This window comes from Salvelinus namaycush, chromosome 31 (assembly GCF_016432855.1).
Source record: "Salvelinus namaycush isolate Seneca chromosome 31, SaNama_1.0, whole genome shotgun sequence".
Classification (NCBI taxonomy): Eukaryota; Metazoa; Chordata; class Actinopteri; order Salmoniformes; family Salmonidae; genus Salvelinus; species Salvelinus namaycush.
Genome location: NC_052337.1, coordinates 36,227,844 through 36,242,047, shown reverse-complemented (window position 1 = coordinate 36,242,047; position 14,204 = coordinate 36,227,844). Strand labels below are relative to the sequence as shown.

The 14,204-nt window shown below is 42.5% G+C and overlaps 2 protein-coding genes across 2 annotated transcripts; one reads left to right on the top strand and one right to left on the bottom strand.

The window, feature by feature from the left end:
• The first annotated feature begins 40 nt into the window (after positions 1–40).
• LOC120025582 (testis-specific serine/threonine-protein kinase 1-like) lies at positions 41–1,120 on the top strand. Its single transcript, XM_038970136.1, has one exon. The coding sequence runs from the start codon at positions 41–43 to the stop codon at positions 1,118–1,120; it is 1,080 nt and encodes a 359-aa protein (XP_038826064.1).
• On the bottom strand, positions 1,111–7,631 carry LOC120026110 (splicing factor ESS-2 homolog). Its single transcript, XM_038970927.1, has 10 exons — positions 7,219–7,631; positions 5,624–5,792; positions 5,423–5,512; positions 4,341–4,510; positions 4,045–4,162; positions 3,489–3,622; positions 3,223–3,325; positions 2,929–3,038; positions 2,708–2,823; positions 1,111–2,015 (listed from the first exon to the last, which is right to left on the bottom strand). Exons 1-10 carry the CDS (start codon positions 7,354–7,356, stop codon positions 1,736–1,738), a joined length of 1,428 nt encoding a protein of 475 aa, XP_038826855.1. The 5' UTR covers positions 7,357–7,631; the 3' UTR covers positions 1,111–1,735.
• Positions 7,632–14,204: the final 6,573 nt, after the last annotated feature.

Sequence of the window (14,204 nt, the reverse complement as noted above, 5' to 3'; positions counted from 1 at the left end):
TGGTGTCGATAATGGTGTAATAATTCAGGTCTGACTAGCCATGGATGACTCATTGGTGCTGAAGAAACGGGGATATACACTGGGCATCAGTTTAGGCGAGGGGTCATACGCCAAAGTAAAATCCGCTTATTCTGAGCGTCTGAAGACCAATGTTGCTATCAAAATTATTAACAGAAGAAAGGCGCCGGCGGATTTTTTGGAGAAGTTCTTACCCCGGGAACTGGAGATCCTTGCATCCCTAAATCACCGAAACATTGTCAAGACCTTCGAGATATTCGAGACTTCAGAAGGGAAGGTGTACATGATTATGGAGCTTGGTGTGCAAGGGGACCTACTAGAGTTCATCAAATTCAGGGGTGCTTTGCCCGAGGATTTCACCAGAAAACTGTTCAAACAACTGTCACTTGCAATACAATTTGCACACGACCTAGATGTTGTTCACAGAGACCTGAAATGTGAAAACCTGCTATTGGACAAAGACTTCAACCTCAAAGTGTCGGACTTTGGATTTGCCAGGAGGATCAATTATGATGACGCTGGACAAATGATTCTCAGCAAAACATTCTGTGGCTCTGCAGCCTATGCAGCACCAGAGGTATTACAGGGGCTCCCATACAACGCCAAAGTGTATGACGTTTGGAGTATGGGGGTCGTTCTATTCATCATGCTCTGTGGGTCTATGCCCTATGATGACTCCAATATTAAGAAGATGCTGAAGATTCAGAAAGAGCATCGCGTTGACTTCCCACGCAGCAAAACTGTCCCTACGGAGTGCAAAGACCTGATGTATCGCATGCTTAACCCAGATGTGGCCCAGAGGATAGAGATCGATGATATCCTTGAGCATGTATGGGTGCAGTCAAAATCCAAATCACATGATGGTAGTAAGAGACGAGAAGATGGGCCTTCATCTGAAGCTGCTTGCTCCAAAAAAGAAAAGGGTGAAAGTAGTAAGCATCCTCATGGCAATGAGAACAAGAAAGGGGAAAAAGTGGAGGTTGAGGCCAAATTGGGCCCTAAACTTTCTGTGGAGGGCAAAGAGGCAGCTGAATCATCTAAGCACACCAAGAAAGAATCATCCCCAGATGCAAGGAATGACATCCCCGCTGATTCATGTTGAAATGCTGGATTTATTCCACCAAATTAGTTACAAATAAATGAAGCATACATCTTTGTTAAGATTAACCATATAGACTGAGTTACATTTCTTCAGATGTTGAGTCTGCTATGATAAAAGGTGAGTGTCAACATTTCAGGTTTACAAACAAATCACTCGAAGGCATTTTTTTAGGTTGAAGACATATTATATTGCAGAAAGAGGCATACAAAATAGAGGCTTACATGAACATTATATTTACAAAAATCAATGAAGCCTCATCGTAACATTCACTAAAATTCTAATCATTTTAGTCTATGTACAATTATGGATCTCTCTAGAACCCACAGATTTCAGTAATCCAGTCTTGGAAGGTTTCTAACACAGTACATGCTATGCCTTTCTTTCCAACACCCTAAGAACAGTAATGACCTGAGCTTTGCAACTATCCTTGAATTCAGAGTTTGCATTTCAACTCTTTGCCCTTTGTGCACAGACTATTCCAGTCATAAAAGTCAAGTCCATAAAATCCAGAGGGAGGGCATGGGGTGGGGTAGAGAGAAACACCCCATGGCCAGTAATTTGCTTGAGTTCACTTCCTCAAGATAACTGTTCTTTCTCAATTTTGCTTCACCACGGTCAGAAGAAGTCAGAGGCTTTCCTCCTCTTGGGGAGCTGCAGTAGGTCGTCTGTGATGGACGCTGGGTCCTGGGAGGCAGGGGTCCTGGCTTTGCTTGGTGTTGGAGTGCCTGAGGGAGTGGCTGGACCACCCAGGGGGGTTTTGGAGCCTGCTCCTCTGTGTGTGGGAGATGGGGTGTAGCTTGCCCTTAGAGCTTTATCTGTGTATTTGCTGGAGGTCCGGTTTACAAGCCTCTGAAGGGCAGGGGTCAATGCTGGGCTCAGGCCTTTTGGTGTGAGACTGCAAGACAGAAATTAGGTCCAAAATAATTAATACAATCATTTAAAAATGACTAAGAATTGTGTATAACCATTGGTGGAAAAAGTACCCAACTGTCATACTTCAGTAAAAGTAAAAGATACAGTAATAGAAAATGAGTCACCCAGTAAAATACTACTTGAGTAAAAGTCTAAAAGTATTTTTTTTTTTAAATATACTTAAGTATCAAAAGTACATGTAATTGCTAAAATATACTTAAGTATCAAAAGTAAAAGTAAGCAAACCAGCAAAACATTTATTTACGGATAGCCAGGGACACTCCCCAACACTCAAATCATTTACAAATGAAGCATGTGTGTTTAGTGAGTCCGCCAGATCAGATGCAATAGGGATGACCAGGGATTTTCCCTTTAAGAGTGTGAATTGGACAATTTTCCTGTCCTGCTAAGCATTCAGAATGTAGTAGTACTTTTGGGTGTCAGGGGAAATGTATGGAATAGAAAGTACATTATTTTCTTTAGGAATGTAGTGAAGTAAAAGTTGTCAAAAATATGAACAGTAAAGATATCCAAAAAGTATGTATAACAAGAGGTCATAGAAATGAGCTATGGAGGGGGGAATTAAAAAAATTAAATTAAAAATAATAATTCAACTTTTGCTAAATACAAATGACCAAAGCAATGCACTTATGTAAATCATCCATCAGTTTTTACCTTGCAAGATTTTCTGTGACCTTTCGCAATGCTTCTTTCTTCTTTGCCCGGTTTTTGGCTGCAGCCTCATTGGCCATTTTCAAACCCAACCGCTCTCTTCTTCCTGGTTCTGGAATCTGTGTGTGAAATTCTCTCAGGTTAATCAATTAGTCCAAACAAACCATTTTGGGGAGCAAACGCAGCAAAACAAAAATAAAGAACTGTCAGTCATCGGCTTGTACCTTGAACGATGGGCCAATATTCCGCTCTTGAAACGGTGAGTCAGACCCATCCAAGCGAAAGGGGGTGCTCTCTATCTCTCCCCAGGTCATCAGGGGGGACTCAGCCATACCTGATAGGACAATATCAGGTTAGAGGAGTTTGGTTTTTATGCAGTTGAGTGTTTTATGGAAGCCTCTAACATCACCAAATGCTGGAAAAACATCTATTACCCAAAATCCAAGTATTTCTGACAGTTATTTTCTAGTTGATAATATTGAAAATGATCTATACTTGAACATAACATAAATACTTACCTGGGGAAGGGCAGGGAGTTCCTTCAAACCCATATCCGTTAACATTAGGGGAATCCTGGGCATTAAGCTCTTTGCCATCTGGGCCTACTTTACCCTGTTTGAACTGGAGAAACACTAGCAATGTCAGATAAGTCATTCAGGATCAATCCACTTCATTTGATCTTTAGATACCCTGATCTTAACATTTCTCAACTTTAAATCCCTTCACTAAAAATAGAATAAAACCATTTACTTAAAACCAATAACTTGTCAGACAAGCACTTTACCTGTGCATTGAGGGCTGCAGCCTGCTGAAGCTGGCATTTGTTAAGGGCTTTGCTGAAGGGGTCTCCCACAAAACGAGTGTTCTTGTGAATCACCTCCCTCGGCTTCTTGAAGAGGGTGTCATCATCCTTGACACCTTATTAAAAAAGATAAACTCAAGTAATTCAACCTCAAACACAATTAATTCAATCATGTAAGTACTAGCTTATCCAACACATACAGTGCATTCGGAAAGTATTCAGACCCCTTCACTTTTACACATTGTGTGACGTTACAGCCTCATTCTAAAATGGATTAAACACACATCTTTCCTCATCAATCTACACACAATATCCCATAATGACAAAGCAAAAACAGGTATTTAGAATATTTGCAAATGTATAAAAAATACATAAGTATTCAGACCCGTTAATCAGTACTTTGTTGAAGCACCTTTTGGAATACATTGCATGGTGTTGGTAGGTATGACTCCATGGCTTCATGCACCTCATACAGAACACATTAAAATCAAGCAAGATAACAGGAACATTTCTCATGCAGGGAAACATCAATCCTCACCCTCTGGATAGTACATAAGGGCATTCTTTGCTTTGTACTCCCAGGTCTCTAGTCCTGCCTTTACACACTCAAGGGCTTGCTTCTCTGATGACGGCAGGGCAAGGTTTTCTTCATGCCGCTAAAAACAACAGGCTGTTATATAATCTCTGTTAATTGACGGTAAAAAAATAACATTGCTTTCAAATCAAGACAGAACACTCCATGAGCATTACATACTTACACATTTGAGTAGTGTGCAATTCACATCAACAAAACAAGAGTTCAAACTATCAAAGGAGCGATTACGCCAAGTGTACCTGTTTAAATTCAGCCTCCGCCTCATATAACCACGAATGCCTCAACTTCTCCTTGTCTTCTGCTAGATCCATGATCTGCTCAAAGGATGCATTATCCTCGCTTGTGTTCTTAGCCAGGAAACGATCAAGACATGGCAGCTCTTTCTCCTCCTCATCTCCTTCCTTATTCACTACAAAATACACAATATCAACAAACACAGGGATTAAGTATTATTGCTGTAATTAAGTTTGTCACAGATAGATGAAGGGGTTGAGTTGAAGGGTGGGATTAAAAACAACAAGATAACTAATGTAAAATATACTATGTCTGTAAAATATATATAGGTTCAGAACTTTTGTGAAACAGCACTGTTTAAAATATATGGCAACTGGATGGTCTTCAGAGATAGATGAGAGGGGTTGATGGTAGCTGAAGGATGGGATTAAAAAACAAACAAAAGGTAACTATTGTAAAATACATTGTGTCCGTAAAATGTATATATAAACTGGTTGTAGAAGCCAAAGTGTTGTTGTCCATTAGTTTACTCCAATTAGGGGAGAGGTGGTAGGGTTAGGAGAAAATATATATAATTTTTAAATATGGGGGATTGGAAGTGATGCAGACAATTACATTGATGGAAGCTACAATCTGCAGTATTAAAGCTGATCCAGACCCTAAAAATGTGTGTGTGTGTGTGTATATATATATACATATATAAAAAGACCAATAAAAAAGTTATTTACATAGTACTATATAATAAATCAACTTTACATAGTACCATGTCCCGTGTTGCTCAGTTGGTAGAGAATGGCACTTGCAATGCCAGAGTTGTGGGTTTGATTCCCATGGGGGACCAATACGAAAAAGTATGCCCTCACTACTGTAAGTCGCTCCGGATAAGAGCATCTGCTAAATGACTAAAATGTATTATATAATAAATCAACAATCCAGTGACCACTAGATCATTACAGCAGGAAGAGATACTTTCTACATAGTCTTGAGAGCTAATGTAATGGTTTTCATAGTTAAAGTTTAATGTCCTCAGACTGAGTAGCGCTGTGAGTTGTGCCATTCTCAGTCACTATAGTGAACAAGAACTTACCACCGTCTGCTCCTTTCTTGGTTTTGCCCAGTACAGAAGAGGGCGATCCAGGACGACCCTCTGGCGTCTCAAAAGAAGCTGGAGTAACATCTAAACAATCAAGAGGGAGGGGATATTAGTATAACACCACTGCTGCATTCATAGACAACAAGTACATTATGTGAAAAAGAGTATAGTGGACAGTTCACTTATCTTACTCACATGGGGCATTGGAGAGTGGTGTGGACTTGGCTACAGATGACCCATATTTAATGGATATCTCCCTCATCTTCCCAAGATCCCCATTTTCCTCAGCTTCAAGGTAGTCCTTCTGCGCTTGTAACTTTGTCACATCTGGAAAAAAGTCCCTCTGGATGATCTTCTCTAAATTCTGTTGAAAGCCATATAAACACATGAAAACAAGTTAGGAAGCCATTGGCAAATGTCAAAAGTATGTGGACACCTGCTCGTCAAACATCTCATTCCAAAATCATGGGCATTAATATGGAGTTGATCCCCCCCTTTGCTGCTGTAACAGCCTCCACTCTTCTGGGAAGGCTTTCCACTAGATGATGGAACATTGCTGCTGGGACTTCAAGAGCATTAGTGAAGTCGAGCACCGATGTTGGGCGATTAGGCCTGGCTGGCAGTCGGTGTTCCAATTCATTCGAAAGGTGTTCGATGGAGTTGAGGTCAGGGCTCTGTGCAGGCCAGTCAAGTTCTTCCACACCGATCTCAACAAACCATTTCTGTATGGACCTTACTTTGTGCAAGGGGGCATTGTCATGCTGAAACCGGAAAGGGCCTTCCCCAAACAGTTGCCACTAAGTTGGAAACACAGAATTGTCTAGAATGTCATTGTATGCTGTAGTGTTAAGATTTCGTTTCACTGGAACTAAGGGGCCTAGCCCGAACCATGAAAAACACCCCCAGACCATTCTTCCTCCTCCACCAAACTTTAAAGTTGGCATGCATTGGGGCAGGTAGCGTTCTCCTGGCATCCGCCAAACCCTGATTCATCCATTGGACAGCCAGATAGTAAAGCGTGATTCATCACTCCAGAGAACGATATTCCACTGTTTCAGAGTCCAACGGCGGCAAGCTATACACCACTCCAGCCGGCACTTGACATTGCACATGGTAATCTTAAGCTTGTGTGCGGCTGCTCGGCCATGGAAACCCATTTCATATAGCTTCCAGCAAACAGTACTTGCAGATTTTGCTTCCAGGGGCAGTTTGGAACTCGGTAGTGAGTGTTACAACGGAGGACAGACAATTTTTACGCGCTACGCGCTTCTGCACTCAGCGGTCCCATTCTGTGAGCTTGTGTGGCCTACCACTTCATGGCTCGGCCGTTGTTGCTTCACAATGACAGCACCTACATTTAACTGGGGCAGCTCTAGCAGGGCAGAAATTTGATTAACTACCTTGTTGGAAAGGTTGCATCTTATGATGGTGCCACGTTGAAAGTCACTGAGCTCTTCAGTAAGGCCATTCTACTGCCAATGTTTCCCTACGGAGATTGCATGGCTGTGTGTTCGGTTTTATATACCTGTCAGCAACGGGTGTGGCTGAAATTGCCGAATCCACTCATTTGAAGGGGTGTCCACATACTTGTGTATAACATCACTAGTATGTGTTTTTAATCACCTTTACCTGTATTGACCTTTTAAAAAGTCATATTTGCACTAACACTATAGGCTTACTGCATTATAAGCCAACTGCAGGTAACGTTAGGATGCACTGGCTAACGTTAGCTACCTACTGTAATATAACTCAGCTGTCTGTTCCACAACGGTAAATTAGGTTAACGTTACCTCTATGTAGTTCTCTTCATCGAGCACCTTTCGATTTGTTTTCTTTGTTTCCTCGGGTGGCTGTCGAAGAGCAACTGTTGTTACAGGATTAGCTGGGACAAGGGTTCCAGACATCAGCGCCTTTCCAAATCCTTCCATTGTTGGTGGCTACTAGAAGCTAGAGAAATGCTCTTGGGGCCTTGGCTTCTGTTTGTTAGCAAACGTCAGCTAGCTAAATTAGACCAAACCTCGCTGGAAAAACACGGATTATAAAACAAATCCCGTTATAAACTCTAAAGAGCACCTGAAAATAGACGTCTGTGAATACCTTACTTTAATTCGCGTAGTAAAACTATCAAGAGTTCTTAGCTAATGTTTTGCTAATCAAGGAACCTCATGCGAACAACGTACACAACTCGACTGCGTGACTTCATCCGAAATTCTTCTTCTTCGATGAGTTTTAAGGCTGGTTGGCATCCAATAAATATTGCATTACCGCCACCTACTTGACTGGAGTTGGTGGCGGCATATAAATAAATGCCATAAATAAATAACACACTCCACTATTTAAATCTATTTAGTCCTACTTCAGGCCAACAGCCTGAAAGAATGAGACACCACCACTTAGCACCCTGTAACTCTTCTAACATCAAATCTTGCACAGCCAAATACCTCTCTGCAGCCTCCACCACAACCTCTATTTTCTGCGACTTATGTACCATCCTTGCAGTACAGTTGATAACCATTGTTTAAATGCCAAGTCCAATCTTACTGAAACATACAGTACCAGTCAAAGGTTTGGACACACCTACTCATTCAAGGGTTTTTCTTTATTTTTACTATTTTCTACATTGTAGGATAATAGTGAAGACACCAAAACTATGAAATAATGTAGTGGTACCAAAAAGTGGTAAACAAATCAAAATATATTTTATATAATGTGCTACCCTTTGCCTTGATGACAGCTTTGCACACTCTTGGCATTCTCTCAACCAGCTTCACCTGGAATGCTTTTCCAACAGCCTTGAAGGAGTTCCTACATATGCTGAGCACTTGTTTGCTGCTTTTCCTTCATTCTGCGGTCCAACTCATCCCAAACCATCTCAAATGGGTTGAGGTCGGGTGATTGTGGAGGCCAGGATATCTGATGCAGCACTCCATCACTCTCCTTCTTGGTTAAATAGCCCTTACACAGCCTGGAGGTGTGTTGGGTCACTGTCCTGTTGAAAAACAAATGATAGTCCCACTAAGCGCAAACCAGATGGGATGGCGTATCGCTGCAGAATGCTGTGGTAGCCATCCTGGTTAAGGATAAATAAATCACTGACAGTGTCACCAGCAAAGCATCCCCACACCATCACACCTCCTCTTCCATGCTTCACGGTGGGAACCACACATGCGGAGATCATCCGTTCACCTACTTTGCGTCTCACAAAGACACGGCGGTTGGAACCAAAAATCTCAAATTTGGACTCATCAGACCAAAGGACAGATTTCCACCGGTCTATGTCCATTGCTCATGTTTCTTGGCCCAATCAAGTCTCTTCTTCTTATTGGTGTCCTTTAGCAGTGGTTTCTTTGCAGCAATTCGACAATGAAGGCCTGATTCACGCAGTCTCCTCTGAATAGTTGATGTTGAGATGTGTCTGTTACTTGAACTCTGTGAAGCAATTATTTGGGCTGCAATTTATGAGGCTGGTAACTCTAATGAACTTATCCTCTGCAGCAGAGTTAACTCTGGATCTTCCTTTCCTCCTCATGCGAGCCAGTTTCATCATAGCGCTTAATGGTTTTTGCGACTGCACTTGAAGAAACTTTCAAAGTTCTTGAAATTTCCGCATTGACTGACCTTCATGTCTTAAAATAATGATCGATTGTCATTTTTCTTTGCTTATTTGAGCTGTTCTTGCCATAATATGGACTTGGTCTTTTACCAAATAGGGCTATCTTCTGTATACCACCCCTACCTTGTCACAACACAACTGATTGGCTCAAATGCATTGAGAAGGAAAGAAATTCCACAAATTAAGTTTTAACAAGGCACACCTGTTAATTGAAATGCATTCCAGGTGACTACCTCATGAAGCTGGTTGAGAGAATGCCAAGCGTGTGCATAGCTGTCATCAAGGCAAAGTGTGGCTACTTTGAAGAATCTCAAATATAAAATATGATTCCATTTCTTATTTCAGTAGGTGTAGGTGTAGGTGTGTCCAAACCTTTGACTGGTACTGTATATATAAATATATTTTAATTACCCTATCAATTAACTCTATACTCATTCAAACCCATCACCTTATTCCACTACTTTAATAACCCCATCTGATCCTACCCCAGGCCAACAGCCTGAGAGGACAGGACACTACCACACGCTGTAACTTTTCTGAAGTCAAAACTCGTACCCCCAAGTACTTCTCTGTAGCTACCACCACAACATCTAATTTCCGGGATTTACGTTCCATTTCTGCGGTACAGTTGATAACCATTGCTATGAACTCTAAGAAGCCAACCTTACTGAAGCATATTTCACTCATTGGCCTATCCTTCTGTGCTGGCACAGATCTACTATTCACAGGATCCCTCACCCTTGACCCATCCTCCTCTACTTTCTTCACTGCCTCAGCATATGACACCTTCTGCACTACTCTGACTCTAGCCACCTCAACCTGCCTCTCTCGCACCGGACACTTACGATCCCCAGCAACATGGGAACCCCTACAGTTGACACACAAACTTTATCCACCGAAACTACACAATCCTCTATCCCATGCCCTCCTGCACACTTCCCACGTCTTAGAATCTCCCTCCTACACACAGCTGCTACATGACCATAAGCATTGCAACTAAAGATTCTTACTGAAAATTCAAAAGGACTGCGGTGACTCCTCTGTTTCACCATACTCACCACTGGGTCTGTGTCGCACCAAACGGCAGGCGTCACAAACACCGGGAATCTTCAACTTCAATTGCTCCATCTCCACACTTAACACTACCCCAGAAACCACTCCTTTCAATGGTGCCCTGTTCCTAAGAGCAAATAAGGAAACAGATCTTGACCCAAGTTGCGTGACATGGAGCACCCGCTCCCTCTGGTCAGAAGAAACACAAACACATATCACAAGCCAGCTACAGGTTATCTTCACTGATTCAACTGCACCCAACTCCTTTCCCACCATGTCTTGTTTTGCACAAAATAATAAAATTAAGTCCGACAGGATCTTTCTAAACGTAGCTCTTTATTAGCTAGCTATAACTGGCATGTTCATGTGTCTCCGGCCATGATCAACTGAAAATGACTACAATCGTATCAGAGCGCAGTATGATATGACGGTAGAATGCAACCAATTACAATTCAGTATGTTGATACATGAATATTACATACCCCTTCTATAAAAAATAAAAATGTTCGACATATGTTCTCTGTAGTTTGAACTCAAGGTAAGTAACCATTTAAACTGCATACTGCACCAATTGCATCAGCATAACAGACTCTGAAACAATGATTCAACATACTATTACTTTTAGAACAAAGATTTCTCAGCAACTCAGGTTTTCACTGTATCAATGACATCTCAACATATCAAACAAATACAATACCAAAGCATTTCAAGTTAATTTGTCAACAACAAGTTTACAGTCTGGAACTCTTGTATGGCAGCGATCCGCCTATACCCTTTGACATTTCACAGGTATAGGACAGCTCTAGGCTTGACCTCTCTTCCTGACCTTGTGTGATATGATGCTGAGCAAGCTTCTATGTCAGTCAACTGTTCTTGTGGTGTTGCAGGTAAGTATGGTGTATGTTGTGCTGTGTGCGTGTTTAGTCCATCACGTTCTCTTTCAGGGAAACAGTTAATCACGTCAGTGTGTTGTTCTTTTGTGTTCAGTAGGTGATGACGATTACGGTGGTACACCGCTCCTTCTGCGGTGCGGACGTGATATGAATGTTCAGTGTCAGCTGAACGACTGCTGGCTTCTAGTGGCCATGCTCCAGGATTCTAACTGACTCTCCGTTGTTCAGTGGTGGCAGTGGTCTAGCTGACCTGACGTAGTATCGCTTCTGGTGTTGTTGTCTCTGTGCACGGTTTGCATGCATTTCCTTGTAGCTGACGACCTCAGGTTGGAGCTGCTGGTTGGTGCTGGGAAGGATTGAGCGAAGTCTGCAGCTCATCAACAGCTGGGCTGGTGATTTGAAGTTGTCAACTGGAGTGTTGCGGTATTCAAGGAGACTGAGGTAGGGGTCTCTCATGTCTGCTTTTGCTTTGTCCATGAGTGATTTAGCAATCTGCACAGAGTTTTCAGCAAGGCCATTACTTTGAAGGTAATGTGGGCTTGTGGTGACGTGTTTGAACTCCCATGCTTTTTTGAAGGATTCAAACTCCTTTGATTTGTAACAGGGGCCATTGTCAGATATTAAAGTGTCTACAATGCCACGCCTGGCAAAGGCTGCTTTCAGCTTGTGGTTCACAGCTGCAGGTGTGGTGCTGTGAAGCTTGTCGAGTTCGAAGTATCTGCTGTAGTATTCCACTGTTACGATGTAGTCCTCGTTGTTCCAGGTGAACACATCGGTTGCCACGTCCTGCCAGGGTCAGTCTGGGATACAGTGAGGTAACATTGGCTCTTTGGTGTTTGAGGGGAGTCATTCAAGACAGGTGGGGCATTTACCATCAATGTCCTCTATTTGTTTGCACATTCCGGGCCAAAACAAAATGTCCCGTGCTCTCTGTTTGCTCTTTCCCATGCCCACGTGTCCAGCATGGATCTTTGTCAAAATCTCTTCTCTGAGACTGGTAGGAATGATGATTTTCTCTCCTTTGAAAATTATTCTGTTGATCTGCGATAGTTCATCACGATGGTTCCAGAACTCTGAAATGCTCAGAGGGCATTTTTTCCTCTCCTCAGGCCATCCATCCTGTATGACTTTCCTCAGCTGTGTGAGTTGTGTGTCCTTTTCTGTTTCCGCTCAGATCTTCTTCAGTTTTGTGTCACTAACTGGTAAGTTGCTGTACACAGTGTGCACCTGCATGTCCATGTCTTCACTGAGGCTGCTGTCAGTATAGGTAAGAAACTTCCTGGAGAGCGTGTCTGCTACAAGGATGTCTTTGCCTGGCACGGTGAGTGATTGTGAAGTCGTATTTTTGTAGTTGAAGGATCATTCTCTGTGGCCTTGGCGGGGCTGGGCTAGCGTTTTCCTTATGACTGACTCAAGGGGCTTGTGGTTGGATTCCACAATGACTTGTCGTCCATAGACGTCCTGATGGAAACGCTTAGATCCTAACAGAATGGCGTACAGGTCCTTTTCGATTTGAGAGTAGTTCATTTCACTACTCTCAAAGAGATTTGGAAGCGTAGCCGATGTGCTTTCCTTCTTGCAGTAGCACTGCACCTAGTCCATACTTCACCACATCCACTTGGAGTCTGAGCTCTTTGTTGGGGTCATAGTAGGCAAGGATTGGTCTTGGTTCTCTTGTAATCAAGTCTTTCACTTTCTGGAAAGCAATGTCGTGTTGCTTGTCCCGGAGGAACTCACTGGACTGCTTTAGCAGCTGACGCAGGGGTGCATTAGCATTGGAGAGGCTGGGTGCAAACTTTGCTAAGTATTTGACCATGCCAAGCACTGTGTCCAGCTCTGCGCGGTTCTTTGGTGGCCCCATTTCCTTTTTGGATGAGATCTTCTGTGGGTCTGGCTTGATTCCATTCGCTGTGAGAAGATGTCTGAAGTAGCTGACCTCTGTAGCGCCGACTAAGTGTCCATGTGTTGTAAATGTCTCTCCCCTTTTCACCTATCCACAGGAGCAGGTAGCTTCACTTCTCCTCTTCTCCTCTTTCCTTCAGAGGACCAATGAACATTAGCTCCACATGCTGTTTGAACTTACGCCATGCAGTGGGTAAGTTTGTAGACCGCCAGTCCATTCGAGGTGAAGGAACTCCAGCAAAATCCATATTTTCATCCTTTTACTCTGACACCATGTCTTGTTTCGCACGCTTTGTACAAAATAATACAATGCAGTACGACAGGATCTTTCTAAACGTAGCTCTTTATTAGCTAGCTATAACTGGCACATTCATGTGTTGCCGGCCATGATCAACTGAAAATGACCTTAAGACCTGGGTGGTATTAACCAATCATAGCGCAGTATGATACAACCGTAGAAAACAAACAATTACAATACAGTATGTCGACATATATGAAAGTTACACCACCCACCCTGAATCCAAAAATGTCACTTCTACTGGACCTAACATTTCTTTATCAAAACCATGTTTATCAATACAAGCTCCTTGCAACACCTTCTGCCCCCTCCATTTCACCTCCAGATCTAGAACTGGCTTCCAGCTCACTCTGTTTGAACTTGACACCAATCTTCCTTAACATACCTTCTCCCTTCTTTTTGCTAGCTTCAACAGATTCAAACCCATCCTCTGTCCCCCTTAGTCTTTTCAACCTCCTCTCTCTTTCCCTCCAATCCTCTTCCCTACTCCTGAAAATATATAACTCTTCCAAGCCAAAATCTACTTTTAGCCTCCTTGAGAGACATGCAAAGCCCTGTACTCCCTCTACTTCAAACTCGAGCCTCCTTTCTACTCTCATTATCCAGTGACAATTTCTCTGTCACCGGAAATGTCTGTCAGTGACGCTTTTAGAATTATTCTAGCCTTCATCATTGCATTGGATAAAGTATCCAAAAATGTCTAGAAAATGTCTACAAGTGCATAATACGGTACACCATTTTCTAGTCTTCCAGGTCTTGCACACCAAATGCTGTTCTTTTTTGTCGCCTCCACTTCGCTCTTCGGTTTTTAAACCATACCTATCGAAATAAAAGTAAATTAGGCTACATTGACAAAACGTTTTGAAACTTAATGAAACAAAAATATTTATAAACAGACAAAAAAAACACACAAGGAGCCTACCTCTACTCGCTCTTCGCGTAAATGGGTGCGTTGTGCCAGTTTTTCCCTCGCGTTAACATCTGGATACTGGTTCTGAAGGAACAGCTCCTCCAGAG